The sequence below is a fragment of the Mandrillus leucophaeus genome, unplaced genomic scaffold (assembly GCF_000951045.1).
Source record: "Mandrillus leucophaeus isolate KB7577 unplaced genomic scaffold, Mleu.le_1.0 Scaffold190, whole genome shotgun sequence".
Lineage (NCBI taxonomy): Eukaryota > Metazoa > Chordata > Mammalia > Primates > Cercopithecidae > Mandrillus > Mandrillus leucophaeus.
Genome location: NW_012101921.1, coordinates 4,012,537 through 4,039,438, shown reverse-complemented (window position 1 = coordinate 4,039,438; position 26,902 = coordinate 4,012,537). Strand labels below are relative to the sequence as shown.

The 26,902-nt window shown below is 43.2% G+C and overlaps 1 protein-coding gene across 4 annotated transcripts in view; it reads right to left on the bottom strand.

The window, feature by feature from the left end:
* The window catches only part of SLC3A1 (solute carrier family 3 (amino acid transporter heavy chain), member 1), a 52,524-nt gene extending 25,622 nt beyond the window's left edge, over positions 1–26,902 (bottom strand). For 2 of the 4 annotated variants that reach the window (XM_011978213.1, XM_011978212.1), the window contains exons 1-7: positions 26,713–26,881; positions 26,395–26,599; positions 21,699–21,878; positions 21,005–21,159; positions 16,420–16,545; positions 2,814–2,933; positions 1,782–1,906 (exon numbers count right to left, since the gene is read on the bottom strand). In XM_011978213.1, the coding sequence (XP_011833603.1) occupies positions 1,782–1,906; positions 2,814–2,933; positions 16,420–16,545; positions 21,005–21,159; positions 21,699–21,878; positions 26,395–26,599; positions 26,713–26,745 (944 nt within the window). In that variant the 5' untranslated portion in view covers positions 26,746–26,881. Of the gene's footprint in view, positions 1–1,781; positions 1,907–2,813; positions 2,934–16,419; positions 16,546–21,004; positions 21,160–21,698; positions 21,879–26,394 lie in introns of all 4 variants that reach the window. The other 2 variants (XM_011978210.1, XM_011978211.1) reach the window with 1 other exon arrangement.

Below are 26,902 nucleotides of genomic sequence, written 5' to 3'. Positions count from 1 at the left end.
TCTGTTCTTTTCTTTCTAAACCTAGAAAATCCTAGGAGAAATAATCTCCTAGAATCAAAAATCAGTAACATCCTGACACTAAAACTCATTGACATCCATGAAGACTTTCTTTAGCAATTCTCATCACTCCATTTAGAATCTGAAGTTTATGTCTGCAAATAAGGTGAGGTATTTTCTCCAAAAGAACTTCCCCTTGTATTTGAGTCCCTATAAAGTCTTTCCTTATTATTGGTGTGCACTCTCAATTGCTGAAAGCAAAACACTGTTTGATGAAGACCCATTCACCTGAAATGCTGGCTTTAGCTATGTGAGGCAGCATATTTGTGGATAAGTGCATGGTCTCTGGAGCCCAACTGCTTCAGTTCAAATCCCATAGTTGCCACTCCTACCTGTGGACATTACCTGCATGCTCAGAGCCTCAGTTTCCTTATCTATAAAATGGAGACAGTAATCGGAGTACCTACTTTAAGGAGATGAATTTAATTTAATTCCTATTGATTCTGTTGGGTAATCTATATAAACTTAATGATGGGTAATTTTATTGAGTATTTATTATGATCCAGGCACTACTTTAAGTACTTTATATACATTATCTAATTTAATCTCACAACGGCCTTATAGAGGTTACTGCTATCACTTTTTTATTGATGAGAAAACTTGAGACTTATGTTAATTACCTGGCCCTAGATCACACAGCTACAGAGCAGGACTCCTTCAGGCCTACCTGATTCCAAAGCTGTTGTCCTGGTACTTTAGCTGAAACATATGGATTCATACTGTACAAGGAAACTACATATCCAATAACAATGATAAAAATAATACTATAGAGAAGGAGCTGGTATTTCTTTTTTCTTGAGATGGAGTCTTGCTCTGTTGCCCAGGCTGGAATACAATGGCATGATCTCAGCTCACTGCAACCTCTACCTCCCGTATTCAAGCAATTCTCCTGCCTCAGCCTCCCGAGTAGCTGGGATTACAGGCATGCGCCACCATGGCTGGCTAATTACTGTAGTTTTAGTAGAGGAATGTTGCCCAGGCTGGTCTCAAACACCGTCAGGTGATCCGCCAGCCTCGACCCCCTCCAGTGCTGGAATTACAGGCATAAACCACTGCACCCAGCTGGAGCTGGTTCTGTTTTTTTATTTTTTATTTTTTATTTTTATTTTTTGAGATGGAGTCTCGGTCTGTTGCCCAGGCTGGAGTGCAGTGGCACAATCTTGACTCACTGCAACCTCTGCCTTCCAGGTTCAAGTGATTTTCCTGCCTCAGCCTCCCAAGTAGCTGGTATTATAGGCGCCCACCACCAGGCCCAGCTAATTTTTGTATTTTTAGTAGAGACAGGGTTTCACCACGTTGGCCAGGATGGTCTCAAACTCCTGACCTCATGATCTGCCTGCCTTGACCTCCCACAGTGCTGGGTTTACAGGCATGAGCCACTGTGCCCAGCCTGGAGCTGGTTTTTAAAAAAGAAAAAAACAATGGTTCATGGTTAACATTTAGCTAATATAATCTCTTTTTAATTAACCTAATTTTCACAAAACTCCTGTGAAGAAGTAGTGTGATCGATCTGCATCATTTAACAAAAGAGGAAACTGAAAGTCAGCAAAGTAAGCAAACAGGAAAGGAATATGGCAGGCCCTGGTATAACCAAACTGTAATCAATTATAATTATGCAGGCTTGTTACATTATTACTTGAACCTCCAAATACACTTGGTTGTGAGGGATACACTGCAGATCACACACTAAGCCTGGGAAGAATGAGAGCATGTGCCGTGGTCACCTGTATCTGCCGGGCTCCGTGCTGTATTGGTCCATGGTCTGCCGGAAGCTGCGGACGATGTCATGCATTCCCACCTGCGTGGTGGTGAAGTCATGGTACAGCTCCGAGTATTGTGTGACCGTGTCCTTTGAAAACCAGGATGACATGGTTATCATTTCATACATCGCATGCCCACAGCTGGCTCTATGTGAATGTAGACAACCTCTTCAAAGGGCTCAAGCCAAGCGAGACACACACTCAAACATGGTTTTGTGGATGGAGAAGAATACTTCATTTGATGCTCAAGTTGTTAACTTTATAAATCTACTAAGCAACAGTTCTCTAATAAACTGTCACCCATTTTAGCAAATAAATTTTACCAAGCAAAACATTGATTACAAAGTCCTCCTCAACATGTAATTGTCAAAATGTTTCAGACACTTTTAAAGATAAAGAAAATGATCTTAGTGGTTATAGGGCTCATTATTATACTTTATCTGCTCACAAAAATATTAACATCATGCACTTAAATTTGTTTCTTTGCCACCACTATCCTTTCTCCTTACTGTTATACTTTTCTCAGGGTTTCAGTAAACTTTTCCTGATTTCTATATCTTTGTAGGATTTCTAAGTCAATGTCTCATTTTTATGTCTTTCTAGGATGACAATAATCTCCTAGAATCAAAACAAAAGATAACATCTCATACAAGCCAAGGCCTCCTCACTTGAACTTATGTCAGATGACAAAATTGCAGGAGTAAATGTCCTCTATTTTGTGGCCCTTGGTAGAGGCCACACTGTCCATGTCTTCAGAACCCTTGTCACTGAAGGACGCCAAGGGATCCCTCGCTCTGGAGGGAACCAGTGGAAAAAAAACATCTTGTGCATATGCATTTGAAACTCTTGCGCATTTCCTAAAGAAATGAATCGAGGTGCTTGCTAGACACAGGACAAAACTCATCTTTGTAATTGGTATCTCAGGCTGAGAAAGAAAACACTCATGATGACATTTTCAGAAAAGGCAAAAGAAAAACGTTTAAAATAAAACTTTACCGGGATTTGGGTCTTATTTACTTGGATCTCATCTCTCAGATGCTTTGCTTCTAGGAGAAATTTAACAGCATCAAAGCTAAAACCATCAACACCCTTTGTGAGCCAGAACCGTAAAATTTCCTAAAGATGAAGAAGCAAAATGCTTGGTTACATTAACTACACTTTATTATCACAACGTTTAATAAAAGTTTTGACTGTTAATGACTTGGTATCATAAAATAGATATCTACATACAGAACAAGCACAGTATTCACGTATTCACATAGCCTATTTTTTATGTATTTAGCATAACTGTCTTACTATAATGCACTCTCAAGTAACTGCATTTAGTGACTCCCACACCTCCTTCATATTTGAATTCAGAATTACAATTAGTTACGTTTGTAATGGATGTTATGAGGATGTTTCCAAAGCTTAGAGAATCCACTAGAAATGAAAGAATGAAACCATAATAAAAGATAGGACTCAGGATAAACTGGGAAAGTTTCTTATCTTCCTCATGCCCAACTCCTTAAGTGTCACTGCAAACTTAAAAGAAAATAACACATTGTTCCATAGTTAAATATTTCACTCCTTACTAGGAAGGCGAATGAGAGGTGAAGTCCTTAGGTATTAAAGGATCTCCTGCTAAGAGTAATATGGAAGGAACACAAAACAAAATAGAATCAACCATCAACCGAGTAAATAACTAAAAGTAGTGATGATCCTGTGGTAAAACTCAGATACAAGTGTTGTCTCGAAGACACTCAGATAATAAAAGATGAAATAGGCCGGGTGCGGTGGCTCACACTTGTAATCCCAGCACTCTGGGAGGCTGAGGCAGGCGGATCACCTGAGGTCAGGAGTTTGAGACCAGGCTGGCCAACATGATGGAACCCCGTATCTACTAAAAATACAAAAATTAGCCAGGCATGGTGGCGGATGCCCGTAATCCCAGCTACTCGGGAGGCTGAGGCGGGGGAATCGCTTGAACCCGGGAGGCAGAAGTTGTGGTGAGCCGAGATCGGGCCATTGCACTCCAGCCTGAACAACAAGGGCAAAACTCCTTCTTAAAAAAGATGAAACGTACATTATTCCACTGGCTTTAATTTCACAGAAAATTGATCCCAAGCAAAAATAGTTAAACCTGAAAATCCAGGTTCTCATACATTGCATTTTATTCTATGGTGACAGAATTTCTTCCTAAGGTATGTGCTGGAAATCCAATTATTGTATGAATGCCCCTGGCTCTCTCCCCTCTCCTGCCCTACTCTCCCAACACACCTTGCTAGACAGAAGGTAGTCATTGCCTGCTCAGCCTCTCCCATGCCTCACCTGCTCCTGAGCCCATCACTGTAGCCTGCCTGGTTCCCAGGCATTTTTAATGCTGAAGCCAAAGATTAGAGAGATGAAGACTGGTGCAAATAAGTGGTTAGGTCGGGTGCGGTGGCTCATGCCTATGATCCCAGCACTTTGGGAGGCTGAGGTGAGTGGATCACTTGAGGCCAGGAGTTTGAGACCAGCCTGGCCAACATGGTAAAACCCCATCTCTACTAAAAACACAAAAATGAGTCTGGCGTGGAGGCATGCACCTGTAGTCCCAGCTACTCGGGAGGCTGAACATGAGAATTGCTTGAACCTGAAAGTCGGAGGTTGCAGTGAGCCGAGATCATGCCACTGCACTCCAGCCTGGGTGGCAGAAGGAGATCCTGTTTCAAAAAAAAAAAAAAAAAAGGCAGTGGCGGAGGTAGGGGGTGGACAGTGTGGCCAGAGGAGCGTAAGTGAGTAGAAGGAGGTAAAGAGAACTAGCTCATCATGCTCAGCTTTGTAGCTAACAGGAAAGATCTGGGATTTGTGTGAGGGTGATGGGAAATCTCTGGAGGGATTTTTAAGCAGAAAAGGCTGTGGGCTGACTTACATTTTTTAAAGATCTGATGTGTGAAGAATCAATTGTATAGTATGGCGTTTCCTCAAAAGGTTAAACATCAAGTTACCATAAGACCCAGCAATTTCACACATAGGTATATACCCAAGAGAAATGAAAACTTATGTCCACGCAAAAACTTGTTCACAAATATTCATAGCAGCATTATTCATCATAGCCAGAAAGTGGAAGCCACCCCAATGGTCTGTCCATATGATGAATATTTGGCCTTGGAAAGCAGCGATGTGCTGACACATGCTGCAACATGGATGAGCCTTGAAAAGATTTTTCTAGCCAGGTGTGATGGCTCACACCTGTAATCTCAGCAATTTAGGAGGCTAAGGTGGGAGGATTGCTTGAGCCCAGGAGTTCTAGACCAGCCGGGCAACATGACAAAACCCTATCTCTACAAAAAATGAAAAATTAGCTGGGTGTGGTGGTACACATCTGTAGGCCTCTGACACAGCACCTGGTACTTAGTGAACCAATTGTAGCGTGAAAGAATGACGTATTGAGCCTGAATAACCAAACATTACAGAAGTACAGCATGCTCCCTGGCTTCAGGTCTACAGAATCGTTGGGGATATGTGGGACAAGGGATGGTCACCTAATAATGCAGGTCCTCATGTGCGGAGATACCTCTGCCTACAGGGCTGCAAGAGCTTCAAGACATTTCAAAATAATGTGGGTGGGCACAACAGGAGAAGGAAGAGCTAGAGCTTGAACTTGACCTAGATGACCTGGTAGGATTTCAACGGAGGGTGGGAATGGGACAACATGAGCCAAGCATGGAGGCAGAGGCTGGCCTGGCCTGTACTGGGACAGGTGGGAAGACCAGGTGACCTTGAAAAGCAGAGGGCCTGAGCCTCAGCTACCTGCCTCAACCACCCAGCCAGCCCCTCCCAGCAAGGCCTGCTCTAGCACCTGCTCACAAGCTCTGCAAAGGAACAGTGGCTCTCCCTACTTTTCTCCTGGCTCATCTCTTGTTGTATGGAAGGTTTCACAGGAATGTATATATCACTTTAGAGCAGAACCATCAGTAAAGTACTAGAGTTAAACAACCAATTTTCACCTGTGGAGGGGAACAGAGCCACAGATCCCAAATGACAACTATCCTACAGTTCACTCGTGTATTAGAGTTTGTTCTCATGCTGCTAATAGAGACATACCTAAGACTGGGTAATTTGTAAAGTAAAGCTGTTTAATTGACTCACAGTTTCACAGGGCTGGGGAGGCCTCACAATCATGGCAGAAGGCGAAGGAGGAGCAAAGTCACATCTTACATGACAGCAGGCAGGAGAGTTTGTGCAGGAGAACTCCCATTTATAAAACCATCAGAACTCACTATCACGAGAACAGGACGGAGGAAACCACACCCATGATTCAATTATCTCCACCTGCTCCCTCCCATGACACCTGGGGATTATGAGAATTCCAATTCAAGATGAGACTCGGGTGAGGACACAGCCAAACCCTATCAACTTGTTTGACTTGAAGCGTTTCTTCTATCTGCATGTGAATATGGAGGTTTCAAGTCAAGTCAAGGGTCTCAACAGCTAAATGCAAGGGTTAATACTGCTCATGTCAATTCACTTTAAGCTGAGATTTTGAACAGTGAAGCTCGAATCAATTTTTTATACCTAAGAGCAGGTTCTGGGGCGAATAACTCTTATCATGGGCACAGGTGACCCAAATAACCTCCAGTAATCTCTACCCAGTGGAATTTTTCTCTGGGGCATAAAAAACAAATTTGTTCTTAGTAGTGCCTTTCTCTTTTACCAAATTCATCCATTCAGTAAATATTTGAGCTCCTACTATATACCAGGCACTTAGGCAAGCCCTGGAACTACAACCACAAGCAAAATACAACAGACACAGCCCTAGGTCTCCCGGATTATTTTAGAATCTCCAGCTAGACAAATAGCAACACAAAAATATTTAAATCACAGCTGAGATAAAGAAGAGAAACATGGTAATACGAGAGGGTAAAACAGCAATTCGCCCTGGGGAGGGTTTGCAACTGGCAAGCAGGAAGTGGCAGCCATTCATCAGAGAATGGGCTAGAGAAGTCTTGGGGCAAAGCAAGGCACCTCATTTCTAGAACAGGTTTTCAGTGGCTTCAGGAGTGACCTTATTATGAAGCTAACCAAACTTAAGCTTCAAGACCTCTCACTTTCACCCATCTAACTCCCCTTCTTTGCTCATTCTAAATAAATGCCAACTTTTCTGTACTTAATTTTGTGCTCTATTTTAAAAGGCCCTAAATTACTATGAGCTTCAGACCCCACGCAACCCGGGTCCACCCCTAGGTGGTGCTGTTCTTTAAAAGTGTGAACATTGGTTGGGGCAGAGCATGAATAACTGAAGGCATCCAAGCAGCCTCTGACAAAAATGTGGGAAAACATGAAGCACCATTCTGTGTAAACATCAAGCTTTTGGGCACTGATTTCCTAAAATAAAGCCAGTCCTTTTCTTTACAGAGTCCAGATCTCAGCATTGTGAAATATTGACCTGACATTAAACATGAGAAACTTGTACCCCACAGATGGTTTATGGTCCTGGCATAATCGAAAATATTATCATTGTTTAATGAGACAAAACAGTAAAAGCTTGATGGACATTTTCTGAAAGTCATTTTAAATGCTGATAATTCAGATTATCACCAAGATAATCCAAAGTTTGCTCTTGAAAAATATTTGCTTCATGCTATTTATTCTCTCAACCAGGAGAGAAAAGAGAGCTTCAGATTTTAATTGTTAATCCTCTTTACTCCAGTGAAGGTCTCCCAGGGTTCCAGATGCAAAAATGGGCACAGAGCCTGAGTCGGCCAGGTCTAGTGACCCACATAGGTGCCGTGGACTCTGGGAACTGGACTGTACACTACGTCCTTGACTCCTGTCTGACTCCCATGACATCACACACTCCTGATTTTTCCGCTGGGAACCTTTTAACTCTTCTCTTTAAATAACTCACTGCTCTGAGTGAAAAGAAAGCAAGTCAACATTAAGGAAGCAAGTTAACATATCCAAATGCACCGAACCTCAAGCCAAGTCTTTCCTTTTCAGATGGCTGACATTTGGGGGCCCGTTTACCTTAAAAGCCATGTTTGGGAAAAGCCCTGTCTACTCTTACATGTGATGATAGAGAAGACATCCTCTTTGGCCAGGCATGATGGCTCTTGCCTGTAATCCTAGCACTTTCAGAGACCGAGGTGGGAGCATCACTTGAGCTCAAGAGTTCAAGACCAGCCTGGGCAACGAAGTGAGACCTTGTCTCTACTTAAAAACAAAACAAAACAAAACAAAACAAAAACAAACAGAAGACATCCTCTTGAAAATGTCATCAATCCCAGGTTGTCCATCTCAAGAAGGAATGAGAAAGGGTATTTCAGAGTACAGGGGAAACTATTCCTCTACTTAGAGACAAGAGAAAGAAAACTGACCCTACTCATGTTCAGAAACCTTGGAAAAATTCTTTGCTAACTCCTCCAGAAGCAGGAAGTAGAGGAAAGATCAAGGACTTCAGAATCTGACCCTCTGGGTACAACCCAGCTCTCTTGCTGTCCAGCTGCATGACACAGGGCATCTGCAAGACCGGCTAAGGCTCAGTGTCTCCATCAGTAACACAGTATGGAGGGTTTCTGTATGGAGTAAATAAGGTATTGCTGCCAGAGTCAATTGACTTTTCAGTCTTCTTTTTTTTTTTTTGAGATGGAGTCTCACTGTCACCCAGGCTGGAGTACAGTGGTGTGATCTCAGCTCGGCAACCTTTGCCTCCCGGGTTCAAGCAATTCTCCTGCCTCAGCCTCCTGAGTAGCTGGGATTACAGGTGCCTGTCACTACGTCTGGCTAATTTTTATATTTTTAGTAGAGACGGAGTTTCACCATCTTGCCCAGGCTCGTCTCGAACTCCTGACCTCAATTAATCCACCCACCTCAGCCTCCCAAAGTGCTGAGAGTACAGGCATGAGCCACCATGCCCGGACCCCTTTCAGTCTTTATGTTACCCAGTCTCTCTGCATCATTTGGCACTGTTGACCAATCTCGTCTTGTAGAAACACTCAGATACCTTAGCTCCGTGACACCCTGCCCCTTGCTTTGCCTCCCTTCTCTGTCTCTTCTGCCGTTCTTTGATGTCAGTGCTCCTTGGGGCTCGATCTTACACCCTCTGGACATTTCACTTCACAATAGTATTTATTTACTTACCAATTTACTGACTATTTAACAAGTACTGTATACAGTAAAAAACACGGCATCCTAAGTGCTTTACAAAGGTTAAACCATTTAATCTTCACGTAACCCCATTAGGTACATACCATTGTTGGTCCCCCTTTACCAATGAGGAAACTGCGGCTCAGGAAGATGATGTGCCTTTGACAAGGTCATGGTTGGTAAGTGGTGGCAGCAGAATTGCAACTGTAGGGCGCTCTGACTTATTTGCTAGGCTGGCTTCCTTTGTTTTTTCTTTTAATGGGAAGCTCTACTAACACCTGGCCCTCATTCGCATGTGAGCAATTTGCTTCAGCTAAGTTGCAGTTGACCCTCTTGCTCACCTTACCCAGCCTACTTCTATCACCAAACACCTGCCTGAGCTCTGTAGACATCAGCCATGTTAACAAGTCCCAAAGTTTTACCTCTAGACCAGACTTTTCCCTGAGCTCCGTGTCCTCATATCTTTTTTTTTTTTTTCCCCCAAGACAGTGTCTTGCTCTGTCGCCCAGGCTGGAGTGCAGTGGCATGATCTCGGCTCACTGCAACCTCTGCCTCATGGGTTCAAGCGATTCTCCTGCCTCAGCCTCCCGAGTAGCTGGGATTACAGGAGCCCAACACCATGCCTGACTAATTTTTGTATTTTTAGTAGAGATGGGGTTTCACCATGTTGGCCAGGTTGGTCTTGAACTCCTGACCACGTGACCCACCCACCTCAGCCTCCCAAAGTGCTGGGATTGCAGGTGTGAGCCACCGTGCCCAGCCCAGTGTCCTTATATCTCACCGTCCACTGAACACTTGGATGTCTCACAGGCAGCTCCAACTCTCCATACCGAAGATACTTCCCTCTCTCTTCCTGTGTCTCTTGTCCCAGAAAATGGTCCTGTCACCCACCCCATATTCAAATCTGAAACCTGGGATTCACACGGGACTCCTCTCAGAGTCCTGATGATTTCTCAGGACCTCTATGCCTCCATCACTGGCCTAAAGGCACCAGAGTTTCTTTCCCGATTACTGCACCATCCTCCTCCCTGGCCCCAAAGCCTCAAAACCTGCCCTACTCAAACCCCTTCTCCAAAACCAGACTGATTTCTCAAAATGAAAAAACAACAACAAAAAAAACATGTCCATACCTAAGACCTTTTAAACCCATATCCTTACCAGGGCATTCAGTGGTGCTCCTGACCTGGACCCTGGTGACCTCTCTAGTCTCATCGGGTCACTCCCTGCTCTATATATCACATCCCAGTGATATTGGACAACTCCCAGCACCTCTAATGTGTCATAATCCATGCTTTCCTCTGCTGGAAACACTCCCACCCATGCCTCTTCACTTGGCTCATGCCTGTTCCTCAGGTATTTCACCTCCTCTGCAAAATGTGTCCAGGTCAGACGCTTGCCCTGTGTATGCCTACCTCCTACTGTCATGACCGCTTGGCACATTTTATTGTAATTGCCTGTTTAATTGTCCACCTCCCAGTCCAGAATATAAGCCCCGGGATGGCCACAAGAGGTATCTATCTTACCAGCCCCTACAGCCTTAGCACGTGGTCAAGACACACAATACCTATTGTTAAATGAGTGAATTATTATAATAATGTGCCTGGCATAGAGGAGGTGCAATAAATGGCACAAGTATTATTATCAAGCATAGAGCTAGATAATCAAGCAGGTAGTGAGTGAATTGTGTTTTGAATTGAGCTGCTGCCTCCAGCAGTATCATGCTTAGTAGGGAAAGAACAGAGCCTACACCTATGCTCTGGGTTCCTTCTTCAGCTGGGTCTCCCTAGCAGTCCCTACCCTGGGGTCAGCATTCCCATATGGCAGGTCTAGGATCACTCCAAACCCCAGACATGAGGCCAGGCCATCTGGAGTCTCTTCCTTGCCATGCTGCTAACCTGCTGGGTTACTTCACCTCTCTGTGCCTCAGTTTCCTCATTTGTCAAATAAGAAATTTGGAGGACCAGTAAAAACCAAAGTGATTGGAAAAGTATAAAATAGTATACAAATATACAGCCCTGACACCTCAGAGAAGGTTTTCTGACTTCTTCAGGTAAAGCACTCAAGCCCTAAGAGGTTCAGAGCAGAGCCAAGTCCCCTGATGGCCAGTGCAAAGGGGAGGAGAAAGAGACGGAGAGCAGAGGGTGCTCTCCGCTGTAATTTCCCTGCATGCCAGCCTCCCACTGTGCAGATAAAGCAAAATCTGATAGGAGCGGGGAGGAAGTGGGCTCAGGCTCCAGGAGTACAAGTTGGTATGCAGGCAAGTCATTCCAAATGCCTCCTCCACACAAACCCTCTAAGCTGCAAATTATTAACCTGCTTAACTCTACTGCAGAAACAAGCGCTGCTGGGGGTAAGGTGGGGAGGAGGGTGACAGAAGTCTCCTTCATGCCAAAGGTCCCTTTCCGGGAGCAAAGAGGCTTTCCTCTCAGTTTCTCAGCATTTCTTATTTACTTCTAACAGTAAATCTTCTAAACCAGTCTTGCAAATAAAGTCTAATCTCTCAACCGGAGGCAGTAATGATTCATCACATGAGGGATTTCAGCCAGAGGACCAGTAAATAAGGATCCTATCCACACACTCCAAGTCTTGGGTATCTGGAAGAGCACAGCTGGGTTAGTCAAAAAAATAATTAATGTATTGGCTGGCACATTTTGGCAGAATTTATCACACTTGTCTAAACATCCCCAGACAATTCATCACTGTTGCCACAAGGAGAGTGGAAAAATCCACTGCCTGATAACCCAACTGTAAAACAGCTGGCTTACACTCACATTTATCAATTTATAACTGAAAATCTCCTTGAAAAAACTGTGCAGAAAAAGCGAAGCATGGAGAAGGAAACACATACATTGCCTACACATACAAAGCAGGTGTAGGATTGTGGTGAAGAGCATGAACTCAAGTCCCAGTGTCTGGATTTCAATCCTGCACCATGACTCCCAAGGATGGTGACTTTACCTATCTAAGCCTCAATTTTCTCCTCTGTAAAATGATCACAAAACCTCGTAAATTAGGCTTATTCTGAGCATTAATCTATCCAGGTACAGCACTTAGCACATAGAATGTGTGGGGAGAGCGTGAGGCGTGGGGGGTATGCAAAGGAGTTTGGGTGATGAAGAAGAGGAGAGTCCACAGGCTACCAGAGAAGTTTAAAACTAACCCCTAGTTAGTCTGCTGACCATGTTTACACCCCACAACCCCATGGAGACAAGGTGCCCTCACTCATGGTGCTTACTTCTGGAACAGATTCCAAAACAATTCACACAAATTCTGGAATCACCAAACATATATAGTTAAAAAAAAAAAAAAAGGCTTGAAACTAAGTAGTCTGTAGGAATACATTTAACAAAAGAAGTACAAGACATGCACTCTGAGAACTACAAAACATTGTTGACAGAAATAAAAGAACATGTAAATAAATGGAAGGACACCTCACGTTCATGGGTTGGAAGGCTTAATCTAAGACGGCGATATTCCCCAGAGTGAACCACAGATTCAATGCGATCCCTATCAAAACCCCAGCAGCCTGATTTGCAAAAATTGTCAAGCTGACTCAAAAATTCGTATGGAAATCCGAAGGACTTGGAATAGTCAAACAATATGGAAAAAGAACAAAGTTGTAGGACTCACACTTCGAGATTTCGAAACTTAGTACAAAGCGCTAGTCATTCAGATAGTGTGTGGTACTGACATAAGGACAGACAGATAGATGAATGGAACAGAATTGAGAGTCCAGAAATAAACTCATGCATTTATGGTCAATTGATTTTCAACAAAAGTTGCCAGACAATTCAGTAGGGAAAGAATAGTATTTTTAAACATATATTGCTGGAATAACTGAATAGCCATATGCAAAAAAAAAAAAAAGAAGTTGGACTCCTTACCTTCACACCCTACATAAAAATTAATTTAAAAATGGATCACAGACAACCTAAAATGTAAGAGCTAAAGCTACGGAATTGAGAAGAAAACATAGGAGTAAATCTGCATGATCTTGGATTAAGCAACGGTTATTAGATACGACACTAAAGGCACAAGCAACAAAAGAAAAAAATAAATAAATTGGGCCAGGCGTGGTGGCTTATGCCTGTCATCCCTGCACTTTGGGAGGCCAAGGCGGGTAGATCACCTGAGGTCAACATGATAAAACCCCTGTCTCTACTAAAAACACAAAAAATTAGCTGGGCGTGTTGGCACATGCCTATAATGCCAGCTACTCAGGAGGCTGAAGCAGGAGAATCGCTTTAACCCAGGAGGCAGAGGTTGCAGAGAGCCGAGATTGCACCACTGCACTCCAGCCTGGGTAACAAGAGCATAACTCTGCCTCAAAAAACAAATAAATAAATAGGACATCATCAAAATTAAAAACTCTTGTGCTTCAAAAAGCACCATCAAGAAAGTAAAAAGACAACCAACAGAATGGGAAAAATTATTTGTAAATCATGTATCAAGAATACATAAAGAGGCCAGGTGCAGTGGCTCATGCCTATAATCCCAACACTTTGGGAAGCTGAGGCAGGAGGACTGCTTGAGACCACAAGTTCAAGACCAGCCTGGCCAACACGGTGAAACCCCGTCTCTACTAAAAATACAAAAATTAACCAGGTATGGTGATATGCACCTGTAATCTCAGCTACTTGGGTGGCTGAGGCAAGAGAGTTGCTTGAACCCAGGAGGTGGAGGTTGCAGTGAGCCGAGATCACACCACTGCACTCCAGCCTGGGTAACAGAGTGAGACCCTGTCTAAAAAAAAAAAAAAAAAAAAGGAATATGTAAAGAACTTTTACAACCCAATAATAAAAAGACAACCCTATTTAACAATGGGCAAAGGGCCAGGTGCGGTGGCTGACACCTGTAATCCCAGCACTGTGGGAGGTCAAGGAGGGAGGATTGCTCCATACCGGGAGTTCAAGACCAGCCTGGCCAACATAGAGAAACTCCATCTCTACAAAAAATACAAAAATTAACTGGGCATGGTGGCACGTGCCTATAGTCCCAGGTACTCAGGAAGCTGAGGTGCAAGAATCACTTGAGCCTGGGAGACTAGGGTTGCAGTGAGCCAAGACTGCACCATTGCACTGCAGCCTGGGTGACAGAGCGAAACTCTATCTAAAATAAAATAAAATAATAATGGGCAAAGGATTTGAATAGACAATACTACAATGCAGATATACAAATGAACAACAAGCACATGAAAAGATGATCAACGTCTTTAGGCATTTGGCAAATACAACCAGTGAGATGCCGCTTCATACCCACCAGGGTGACTGTAATAAAAAACACATGCAGTCACAAGTGTTGGTGAGAATGTGGAGAAATTAGAGCCTGTATGCATGGTTAGTGGAAATGTAAAATGGTGCAGCTGGTTTGAAAAACAACTTGGCAGTTTCTCAAATAAACATAGATATAGATACCTACTAGGGATGCACAGATACAGCATGATTCCGTTGTATAAAGTGTCCAGAATAGGCAAAACCTATCTAACTGAGGCTTAGGTGGGTAAAAAGATAGAAAGTAGATTTGTAGTTTCCAGGGGGTGGGGGAAGAAAGGGAGGAGGCCATAAGGAGTGACTGCTGATGGATATGGGGTTTCTTTTTGAGAAGATAATAGTGTTCTGAAATTAGGCCGGGCACAGTGGCTCATACCTGTAATCCCAGCACTTTGGGAAGCAGAGACGGGTGGATCATCTGAGGCCAGGAGTTTGAGACCAGCCTGGCCAACATGGCAAAACCCTGTCTCTACAAAAATACAAAAATTAGCTGGTCATGGTGGTACATGCCTGTAGTCCCAGCTACTCGGGAGGCTGAGGCAGGAGAATCGCTTGAACCTAGGAGGCACAAGTTGCAGTGAGCCAAGATTGTGCCGCTATACTCCAGCCTGGGTGACAGAGTGAGACTGTCTCAAAAAAAAAAAAAAAAAAAAAAAAAAAGGTGATGAAATTGGTAGTGATGGTTGCACAACTCTGTGAATATACTAAAACCACTAAATTACACACTCAAAAGGGGTGAATGTTATGGTATGTGAATTATATCTCAATTAAACTGTTATTTCAAAATAAAACTAAACTAAACCAAGGGTTCTAGGTGCCCCTAGTGACTCCAACATGACAGCTTACATCCACTCTATCTGGCTGATGTGGCGAGCTGTGGAAAGGCACCCACTGCTCCCTGTTCTGTTCAGGTCTCCTCCCCGCCTACTTGGCTCAGAGGACTCCCCTACTCACCTAAGTTTCTGGCCACTGTAGCCATAGGAGCAGCAAGAACAAGAACAAGAACATAGCTGTTACGTTTTGTGAATTGTACCGTGAGAACTGATCAGCCCCCACTGCTTACTTCAGCGCCCTAACCCATTTCACTCCAGGATACTGGTAGGGTTGCCAGATAAAATACAAGACACTCAATTACATTTCAATTTCAGGTAATCAATGAATAATTTTTTGGTAGCAGTATGTCTCAAATGTTGCATCATTCATTTAAAATTTAACTGGATATCCTGTATTGTTATTTGCTAAATTTGGCAACCCTACACTCTGGTTTCCATGCCATCCCTGAAACACACGAACTACACTCTCACCTCGGGACCTTTGCATTGGTTCTTTCTGCCTGAAATTCTCTTCCCCCAGATAGTCTCATGGTTCCCTTCCCACTTCAGGTTTTTGTCCAAACAGCATCTCATCATAAGAAGGCGTCTCCTACACACCTTATACAGAAGAGCCACTTTTACCTGGCACTCTGATGCCCCTTCCCCTTGGCATTCACCACCACCTGACATTTACATATATATATATATATAAGTGGCTAATTGCCTGCTTTCCCCTCAGTACATTGGAGACTCCTTGAGGGTAAAGCTTCTTTTATTCACTGCTGCATTCCTAGTGCTTAGGACAGGGCCTGGCATGGAGAAGGCAATATGTTAATATTTACTGAATGAGTACAGAAGTGTTGTGCATGGGTTATCCCATCTATTCTTCCAAACAGCCCTATGAAACAAATACTGCCACCAACTGTGTTTCATAGATGAGACAGCTAAGACATGAAAGTCAAATAACTCATCAAGAGGCCCATTGCAGATGCAGGAGCCAGACCCCAAATGACCCACCTCCCTGCACCAGCTCCCTGTCACAGGCACTGCACAGCTCACTGTCACAGACACCGCACAGCTTACTGTCACAGGTGGCGGGGCAACTTGGAGCTTGGGTGGCAGGTGTTTCTGACTCCTTCCATTTAGGGTACTCTGGGTTAGATGAAGGAAGGAGCCACAAACACGTCTGAGAGTCTACATTTGCACCAGACAGCTGAATCCTGGATTTAATTAAGGCTTGATTTTTGCCTACACAATTATTGTGGAATATAAAGTGTTTCAAATAACTATAGAGTATTTCAAATAACTAAAGGCTTGATTTGCCTACACAATTACTGTGCAATATAAAGTGTTTTAATAACTACCTAAACTTCCATTAATGGAGAAGTCTGTGTGGGTATCTATACTCACTTTTATTTCTTCTTGAACATCAGGATTGCGGAAATTTAAATCAGGTTGCTCTTTCATAAACTGGTGAAAATAACACTGGTTTCGCACTTCATCAAAGTGCCAACTGGAGTTTCCATATACACTTAACTGGCAAACAAAGAAAACAGCACATCAGTTACACGTAATGGTATTGCCAGCAAATAAAGATCACTGTCCTCCCTGATCCTTTGCAGGCAGAGTATGTAAATCCTGAGAGTTTTCTTCTATGGACAACAGCAGGTTAAAGTAACCCCTCCAAATACTCCCCACCCCGTTGGCCTAATGCCGAACAAACAGAGTTGCAATGTATTTTTATAGTAGAGGCTGTTTGTAACAACTGCAACAGCAAACCAGCGCTCTCAAATCCAAGACAAGGTCAACTTAAGGAACAGACATTAATAATGTATTTTCTTGAATCTTCTGTACAGGGTCTGAACTCTTGTTTGTGAAGAGAAGCAAAATGGTAGTCAATTTGGAAGAAAGACACATTCTGCTCGTCTTGGAGCTTGAGTCCAGATAGACCGAATATTTAAATTGTATCCCCAGAAAAGTATTAGAATCCTTCACTTAAAATCTCTACCAGTCTCCAAGAATAAAAAGCAACTTCAAGTGTTGGTACTCAGCAATAGTTGACTCTGTCACTGGTCTCCTCTGTCTGGAAATGCTCACATGTATGGCCCCAAGGCGTGACTCTCCCAGCTGCCCTCCCACATCTCTGACCACTCCTTAAGTCAACGCGGTGGGCCCCTGAATGTGAGAGCTTCATGGGGCTCTGTCCTAGGCCTTTTGTCCATTTCATGTTAAAGAGAACATCTGGAAAACATTTAAAAACTGAGAGGTTTCACATAAATCTTTTTGAGTTGGAAGACGTAGTTATGCTGGGTCCACATGTCCATGGCAACAAGAGGCAGATGCTGAGTAGCAGCTGCTGCCTTTCAAGGACATGCGCCCCTTCCAGTTCAACACACAGCCTGCCTGGACACAACCAGGGCAGGAGATTTTTAGTGTACATAACCAATAAAAGATCAGTATCCAGAATACAAAAAGAACTGAAGAAAGCAATTTCAAAGGGATAAATAATCCAAAAGAAAGTAGGGGAAAGAAACCATAAACAGGTGCTTCGCAGAAATAGACACTCAAGTGAATAAATGTAGGAAAAGATGTTCAACATCATTAGGAATTAGATAATTACTGTATTAAGAATTAGACACATCATTAGTAATTAAATAAATATAAAATTAAGATCTCAATGCCATATTGTTTTAAGTCTGAGCTGGGCATGGTAGCTCATGCCAGTAATCACAGCATTTTGAGAGGCTGAAGCGGGAGGACTGCTTGAGGCCCGAAGTTCAAGACCAGCTTGGGCAACATAGTGAGATCCCATATTTACAAAAAAATAAAAAAAACTCAGCCAGGCATGATGGTGCGTGCCTGTGGTCCAGCTACTAAGGAGGCTGCAGCAGTGAGGAATGCTTGAGCCCGGGAGCTCGAGGCTGCCATAAGCTATGATTGAGCCACTACGCTCCAGCCTGGGCAACAAAGTGAGACCCTGACACAAAATAATGATAATAATAATTTTTAAATAAATATTACAAAGTTGGGCAATACCAGGAATTAATGAGAACATGTATTTTTTTAATACTTCTGTGGGGGATATAAATTGGTACAACCATTTTGATAATTAATTTGACACTATCCTGTAGAGCTGAGCATGCAACATCCTGCACAGCAATTTTACTCCTAGTTATTTACCTTAAAGAAGCCTTTGGTTGGGCGCGGTAGCTCACGCCTGTAATCCTAGCTCTTTGGGAGGCCGAGGTGGGCAGATCACAAGGTCAGGAGTTCAAGACCTGCCTGGACAATATGGCGAAACCCTATCTCTACTAAAGATACAAAAATTAGGCAGGCGTTGTGAAGGGTGCCTGTAGTCCCAGATACTTGGGAGGCTGAGGCAGGAGAATCGCTTGAACTGGGGAGGCAGAGGTTGCAGTGAGCCAAGATCACGCCACTGCACTCCAGCCTGGGTGACAGAGCAAGACTCCATCTCAAAAAAAGAAAAAAGAAGACCTTGCACATGTACCCCAAGATAGATTAATGGGAGTGTTTATAGTAACATCATTCATTAAAAACAAAACAAAACAAAACTGGAAGTAGCCCAACTTCCCATCAACTGAAGAGTGGGTAAGTAAACGATGGATTGTTCATACAGTGAAATATACAACAATGAAAATATATGAGCTACCTGAAGTTACATGAATAAATTGTGAAAAAGTTAGTTACAGAAGACTATACCTAGCGTGATACTTTTCATAAAGTTCAAAATAGAAGAAACTAAAAAATAATTTTTTTAAAGTCGAAGTCTTTATACTACAAGGTTTTTATCCGTCATATACATATACATATTTTTGAACATATTAACTATTACATTAGAAAATGCAACCCTGACTATAGTGAACAACTAACAAAGCAATGGAAAAACTAGATACAAAAAAGGCAGCTGTGACCATTCTATAAGCAAGAAGTGATATGGTTTGAGCATAGCAGCAATTTTTAAAAGCAGACTGTGGAGCTGGAATGACTAGATCCCATCCTTAGCCCTGTCATTTATTAGCTGAGTAACCTCAGTCTGCCTATCTGCAAAACAGGAATTACACCTGACTCATAGGATTATAGAGTGGATTAACTAAATTAATGAATATAAAACACTTAGCACAGAGCCTGGCACAGAGTAAGTGTTTTGTAAATGTTTGCTAATGTCATTGCAATTTCAACAAGTCAGTGAACTGGAGGAAAAGATTAAAGAGGTGAAACTGCCAGGGCTTGCTGACAGCCTGTTCCTCAGGCTGCATGGTGGTACCGTTCACTGAACCTGGAGACAAAAGGTAGGGAGAAGATCACACATCACAAAGTCGGCCTGGAAATGTGTCAATTCTGAGTGTCCTTGGGTCACCTAAAAGTTGACGTTTAAATATTTATGGAGAAGGTCCAGAAGACAGAAGGAGGACTAAAGGAGGAAGGGATGATCCAGAATAAAGGCAGGAGAGAACACAAACCCGAGCAAGGGGAAGCTCTGGCCTGGGACAGAAGCAGAGCTGCCAGATGAAGTGCAGGATGCCCAGTCACATCTGAATTCAGATCAACAACACATATTGTTGAGTATAAGCATGACTCATGCGGCCAGGCACAGTGGCTTATACCTGTAATCCCGGCCGTTTGGGAGACCGAAGCAGGAGGATCACTTGAGCCCAAGAGTTCAAGACCAGCCTGGACAACATAGTGAAGCCCTCTCTTTACAAAAAAATAAAATACTAGCTGGGCATGGTGGCACACACCTGTGGTCCCAGCTACTTGGGAGGCAGAGCTGGGAGGATTGCTTGAGCCCAGGAGGCAAAGACTGCAGTGAGCCATGATTAAGCCACTGCACTCCAGCCTGGGAGACAGAGCAAGACCCTGTCTCTGAAAAACAAAAATAAAAAAGAAGGTATGGTCCACACTAAAAACCTATTTATGTACTGCTTATCCAAAATTCAGATTTAACTGGGCATTCTGAATTTTTATTTGCTAAATCTGGTCACCCCAGAAAGGAGGGATGTGGCCTCTGTTGTAAAAGGAGTGAGTAGGAAGAGGTTGGGAATGGGGCAGGCAGGCTTGATGGCCTCTGTTTTCTCTGTGAAGTCGAGTTTGCTGCTGAGAGTGATCGGGGCAGAGGCAGATACGATGTTTGAAAAGACGGAGGGAAGGAAAGTTGATCAGTTGGAATTAGCAAAATTCCCAAGAAGATTGGATGGCTCAGTTCAGGTGGGGACAATGAAGGTGTGATATCTCCAGAGACTCAACTACCAGGGTTTAGGCAAAAAGAAAGTAGATAATTGGGTTCACTCATGGCTAGGGTTTTGTCAGAGGAGACAAAAAGTCAGAAAGGCAAAGGGGGCGGGGCACAGTGGCTCACACCTGTAATCCCAGCACTTTGGGAGGCTTAGGTGGGCGGATCACCTAAGGTCAGGAGTTCAAGACGAGACTGGCCAACATGGTGAAACCCTACCTCTACTAAAAATACAAAAATTAGCCGAGTATGGTGACATGCACCTGTAATCATAGCTACTGGTGAGACTGAGGCAGGAGAATTGCTTAAACCCAGGAGGCGGAGGTTGCAGTGAGCCGAGATCGTGCCATTGCACTCCAGCCTGGGGGAAAAGAGCAAAACTCCATCTCAAGAAAAAATAAATAAATAAGCGAAGGGGTATGGATAGTAGAAACATGGTTATCGAACTAATGGGACATGGAATCCAAGTTGGATCGGGTATAAGTGAAGCAAGAGTGGAAGGAGAGAATATAGGTTTGAATTTGCTAGAACACATCACCTCTATGATGAAATCAGAAACCTAAATAATAATTGGAGGCCTAGGTAAATAATAACTGGAAGCCTTATGTCTATTTCTTTCAGAAACTTCCCCCTTCCCATAAACTATATTCATTAATTTTTTCCTCAAAAGGGTTTTACTAAACCAGTTCAATCACTGCATATCTGCCTTTTACCACTTTGTAAATCAGACAGGTTGATACTTACCCAGTTGTTGGGTGGAACAGTTGTGCCATTTTCATGGGTACAGTCATGCCAGATATAATAATCAGTATATTTTCCTGTCCGTGTCCGACTCAATTGAAACCAAGTATGTTTATCACTGGTGTGGTTTGGTATGAAATCGATGATTAATTTTAAACCTAATGAGTAAAAAAAATTTCAAATGCTAGGAAAAGTTGTATTAGAATAACATATGACAGGCCAGGCACAGCAGTGGCTCACGCCTGTAACCCTAATACATTGGGAGACTAAGGTGGGAGGACTGCTTGAGCCCAGGAGGTGGAGGCTGAAGTGAGCCATGATTACGCCACTGCACTCCAGCCTGGCAGACAGAGCAAGACCCTGCCTGGAAAAAAAAAAAAAAAAAAAAAAAGAAGGGAAAGGAGGGCGGGGGGACAGAAAGGAGATAGGGAAGGAAAAAGGAAAGGGAAAGGAGAAAGGAAAAAAGGAAAGGGAAGGGAAGGAAGAAAGAGAAAGAGAAGGAAGGAAGGAAGGAAAGAAGGAAGGAAGGAAGGAAGGCAGGAGGGAAGGAAGGAAGGAAGAATGGAAGGGGGAGGGAGGGAGGGAGGGAAAGAAATAGTACACGACAGTTAAAGGGAAGAAATGCTTTAAGTAAACATTTGAAAAAGTGCTTCTCTCAACCCTCACCCCCATGCTGCCCACTTTCCATTCAACTTACCTTTATCATGTATGGCTGCAACCAGATTCTCAAAATCTTCCATCGTTCCAAAAATGGAATCGACTTGCCGGAAGTCTTCAACACCATATCTGAAATCTTTAAGGGACGACTTATAAAATGAAGTAATCCAAACAGTTTTTACATTTAAAGCTGTGATGTAGTCCAGTTTATCTTGAATACCTGAAGAAAAAAGTCAAAGTCATGAACAAATCCTACTTTGTTTTAGTTAAAGGACAAAAAATATAACAAATATGCCTAAGATGGAAATATTTACATGAAGGCAAAAATACATAGAATTTTGTTGAATTTGAGTATAATTCAAATAGGAAGATCTAGCTCTATAAAAAAACAACAACATCAAATTAGGCCAGGTGTTGTGGTTCATACCTGTAATCCCAGCACTTTAGGAGGCCAAGGAGGGAGGATATTTAAGGTCAGGAGTTCAAGACTAGTCTGGCCAACATGGCAAAACCCTGTCTCTACTAAAAATACAAAAATTAGCTGGGTGTGGTGGCACATGCCTGTGATCCCAGCTACCTGGGAGGCTGAGGCAGGAGGGTCACTTGAACCCGGGAGGTGGAGGCTACAAGGACCCAAGATCATGTCGCTGCACTCCAGCCTGGGCGACAGAGCAAGACCCTTTCTCAAAAAAAAAAAAGAAAGAAAAGAAAAGAAAAAATCAAATTAGTTACCTAGCAGTAATCGATGATATTTAACATAGCATTAACAAAAATCTGTGACTTACTCATTATTTTATATTTAAAACCAAGACTATGGTATTGTTCATTTATTCTACACATAGTTTTTGAGCAGCTAATCTATGCCAGCTGCTGGGCTAAGTGTCAAGGAACAGAGCAGAGTAACACATGGCCCCATCAGTCACGTGGTCTACACTGCGCTGTTCTAACAGCCAGGTGCCACATGTGGCTACTGAGCACGGGCAGCGTGGCTGGATGGAATTGAGCTGTGCTGTAAGGGAACAACATGTATTGGATTTTGAAGACCCTGTACAAAAAGAAAGAATGTAAGAATCTCATTAATATTTTTATACTGGGCCGGGCATGGTGGCGCATGCCTGTCATCCCAGCACTTTGGGAGGCCATGGTGGGCAGATTGCTTGAGCTCAGGTATTCGAGACCAGTCTGGGTAACATGATAAAACCCTGTCTTCAAATAAATAATAATAATAATAATATGTATATATTTTTATACTGATTATGTGTTGAAATGATACATTGGATTAAACAGAACATATTAAAATCAATTTTACCTGCTTCTTTTTTCCTTTTTTTAATGTGGCTACTACAGAATTTACAATTTCTTATGTGACTCCCATTGTGTTTCTTTTGGGCGGTGTTGGTCTTGGAAGCGTCTGCAGGCAGGGGTGGCATGACGACGAGACTGGAGAAGAGCTAAGGAAGAGCTGCAGAAAGTGCTTTAAGGGCATCAGGGCATTAGCCCCTGGCCCCCAGGGGCAGAGGAAGCCGATGACCCCTGAGGGTAAGGACAGAGAAGGCCCAGGATGGTGCGGGCAAGGGGGATCAGAGTGAAGGGCTTCCAGGCACAGCAAAGGAAAGGAGGGAGCAAGCATAGACAGGGCATGTCTAAAAAAGGGTGAGAAGCCTGGACACAGTGGCTCATGCCTGTAATTCCAACACTTAGGGAGGCTGAGACAGGTGGATCACTTAAGGTCAAGAGTTCAAGACCAGCCTGACCAACATGGTGAAACCCCATCCCAACTAAAAAATACAAAAATTAGCTGGGGACGGTGGTGCATGCCTGTAATCCTAGCTACCTGGGAGGCTGAGGCAGGAGAATTGCTTGAACGTGGGAGGCAGAGGTTGCGGTAAGGTGAGATTATGCCACTGCACTCCAGCCTGGGTGACAGAGTGAGACTCCATCTCAAATAATAATAATAATAATAATAAATATAAATAAATAAATAAGTAAATACATCAATTAATTTTAAAAGGTGATAAATGTTGTCAGCGCCCGGGGTCTGAGAAGGAGTGTAACCGCAACACGGAAGGTAAGTCTGTGCCAGTATTTGAGGAGTCTTTGTTTCCACTCTCAGACTGCCTTTGAACTTGCCACATTTGGACTGTTTCCCTTATTCACTTATATAGGAAGCCAGGAATTTATACAGAAGAGAATTTTAGGCTTAGCTGAGAAGACATGTGGAAATGAAACTTTGTATTTGGAACTTCGTAGGATAATGAGCAGATAATGTGTTTTCTCCTTCTAGTTCAGAGTCCTAAATGCATATTCAGCAACTTGAGTCTAGTATTCAATCTCCAGTAACTTTCTGTATAATCCTGATGTGGCTTCCTAGAATCAAACTGTCAAAGGCCACACAGCAGGCTGAAGGTCACTAATTCCAAAGCACAGTCATTCCACACCTAGGATCTGGGCTCTTCCCCTATAACAGGCTGCTTTTTTTTTTTGAAACGGAGTCTCGCTCTGTCGCTCAGACTGGAGTGCAATGGTGCAATCTCTGCTCACTGCAACCTCTGCCTCCCGGGTTCACGCCATTCTCCTGCCTCAGTCTCCCGAGTAGCTGGGACTCAACAGGCAACAAAAGAGTTTTGATCTAAGCCAGCACAGCAACACAATATATCTTATGATGAGGCACAAAGGAACATGAGGATGAAAACAAAGTGGCTAGAGAGAGAAAGTAAACAAGGGATCCCACCCCATACTTCAGGGGGAGAGAGGGCAATCAGTAAAACTAGACTCAAAACTGGAATGGGATCTTCATCATAACAACAATGAAATCCTCTCAACCTCAAAGACAAATGCCTATGGATTGCAGGAAGTAAAACATTTCTCCAAGAACAGGTATTGGAAATGGCAAACGTCAGAGCTGATTAGAAACCACCGTGTTTATAGGAATGTTGGACCTATCTAGAAGGAGATTATTAGGAAGGCAGGGCCAGGAAGTGGTAAGTGTATCTCTGGATTTAGGGCTTTAGGTCTATTCAGTCAGAATATTGCTTTTGCTGTGTGCAAAAGGCAGCAGGTAATAGGTCATGTGTTGGGGAAAGGGAGTCACTCAAGGCAGGATTAAAGGATGCTAGAAACACATCCAAAGCCAAATAGTCTGGGGTGGGGAGCCCATGGTCTGATTAGGGAGGCTAAAGAAAGAGTAATGAAGGCAATGGGTTTGAGCTGCACTGTGAAGGATGGATACACTCTTCTTCAATGAGTGACAATGCAGGACAATTTTTTAAAAGAGAATGATACAGCCGGATGCGGTGACTCACGCCTGTAATTCCAGAACTTTGGGAGGCTGAGGCAGGCAAATCACCTGAGGTCAGGAGTTCGAGACCAGCCTGACCAACATGGAGAACCCTCGTCTCTATTAAAAATATAAAAATAGCCAGGCATGGTGGCGCATGCCTGTAATCCCAGCTACTCAGGAGGCTGAGCCAGGAGAATTGCTTGAACCCAGGAGACGGAGGTTGCAGTGAGCTGAGATCAAGCCATTGCACTCCAGCCTGGGCAACAAGAGTGAAACTCTGTCTCAAAAAGAGAGAGAGAGAGAGAGAGAGAGAGAGAGAGAATGATACCAGTGTGAAAAAGAAAATCCTTCTACTAGTGATTAAGGAAAGTTGCAGGTTTCAAGAGTTCATTTGTAACATTTTAAAGATACATTAAGCCCATTTCTATTTTCCACATTCATATCATCCTGTTTTGTTTTCTTCAAACCAATTATCATTGTAAAACATTAGTTTGTTAGTTTCCTAATTTGTTTCGTATTGTTGCCTTGAACTAGAGTGACCATACTAACCAATTTGCTCAGAAGTTCCCAGTGTATGCCTGCCATCTGGCATAATTTTACCCTTAGGTATGTTCTGGTTTGAGCAATGTATTGTAAGGATGTTTTACATATAACCCCCCCAAGAAATTATTAACTTAGCTTTTTTAAAAAATAATTTTTCACTTTTTTTTTTTTTTTGGAGATAGGGTCTCCCTATGTTGCCTAAGCTGGCTGGCTGAAAGGTCCTAGACTCAAGCAATCCTCCCACCGCAGCCTGCCAAGTAGCTGCAACTACAGTCATGTACCACTACCCCTGGTTAATTCTTTACTTCAGTTTCATACTAATATGGACATGGTTTTAAACAATCCTTAATTCAAGTAATGACGAATGCATACTGCTACACCTTTTCTCCTTTCATTCCCTTTTTTAGAATTTAAATTTTAAGACTCAGCCTATACTTTTTACAGATATAACTTGACTTTTTAAAAAAAATATTATTATGCTGTATTCACTAATAAACTCCCAGCCACACAGCCACGTAGCCCATCGTATACTGGGAAAGCAATTCCCACCTGCCACCCTGACATATTCAACTATAAAGTTTCCAGAAACAGGACATAGATTTTAGAAGGAAGGCTGCTCTATGTAAGAAGTTAGAATTGATGACTGAACAACTATATGTACTTAGTGGGCAATAAATTAAACAACTCATTTGGCTCAAAGGCCTTCAGCAAATAGCCTTTCGGCTAGTAAAAGAACTGCTGGGTTCTGCTGAGTGATTTTCTAAGAATATCATAAACAAGGAGCAACTTGGCATGACCATTCATAATGGAATGTGCTTACTGAACAACCCAGGCATAATTTGGTTCCGAGGAACGAAAGAACCATAAACCCATCTTTCCTGGCACCCACCCTGAACAATCTCTGGGCATGTACCTTTCAGATCTCCGTTCCCATCCTTGTTACTGTCCTTGAAAGACCTAGGGTAGATCTGGTACATGGGCCCCTCCTGCCACCAGTCTAGGCACTTTGGAGAGAGGACAATGATGGCTACGGTGGCCGCGATGAGCACCAGGACAGAAGCCACGGCGAGCCAGAAGAGGATCTCCCGGGGTATGCGGTAGCGGGCCTGGCCAGAGAACTGGAACAGAACCTCCTTGGGCATCCCCGCGTAGGGCTGGACGCCCTTGAAGTCCGGCTCCTGGGAGCCAAGGATGCTCGTGGTGCTGTGCTGCAGGTTGTCTGCTGAGCTACCTGTATCCGGGGTCTGCTCCAGAATGTCTTCATTATGGACAAACCCGTTGTTTGTCTGGCATCCCTTCATATTCATCCCGATGGAGTCTCTCTTGCTTTTATCTTCAGCCATGTCTCACTGACTTATGCCTTCAGAGTGCCTTACTCCAGTAAGGGAGGTAGAAGAGTGGCTTGCTGAATGCTTGGTCTT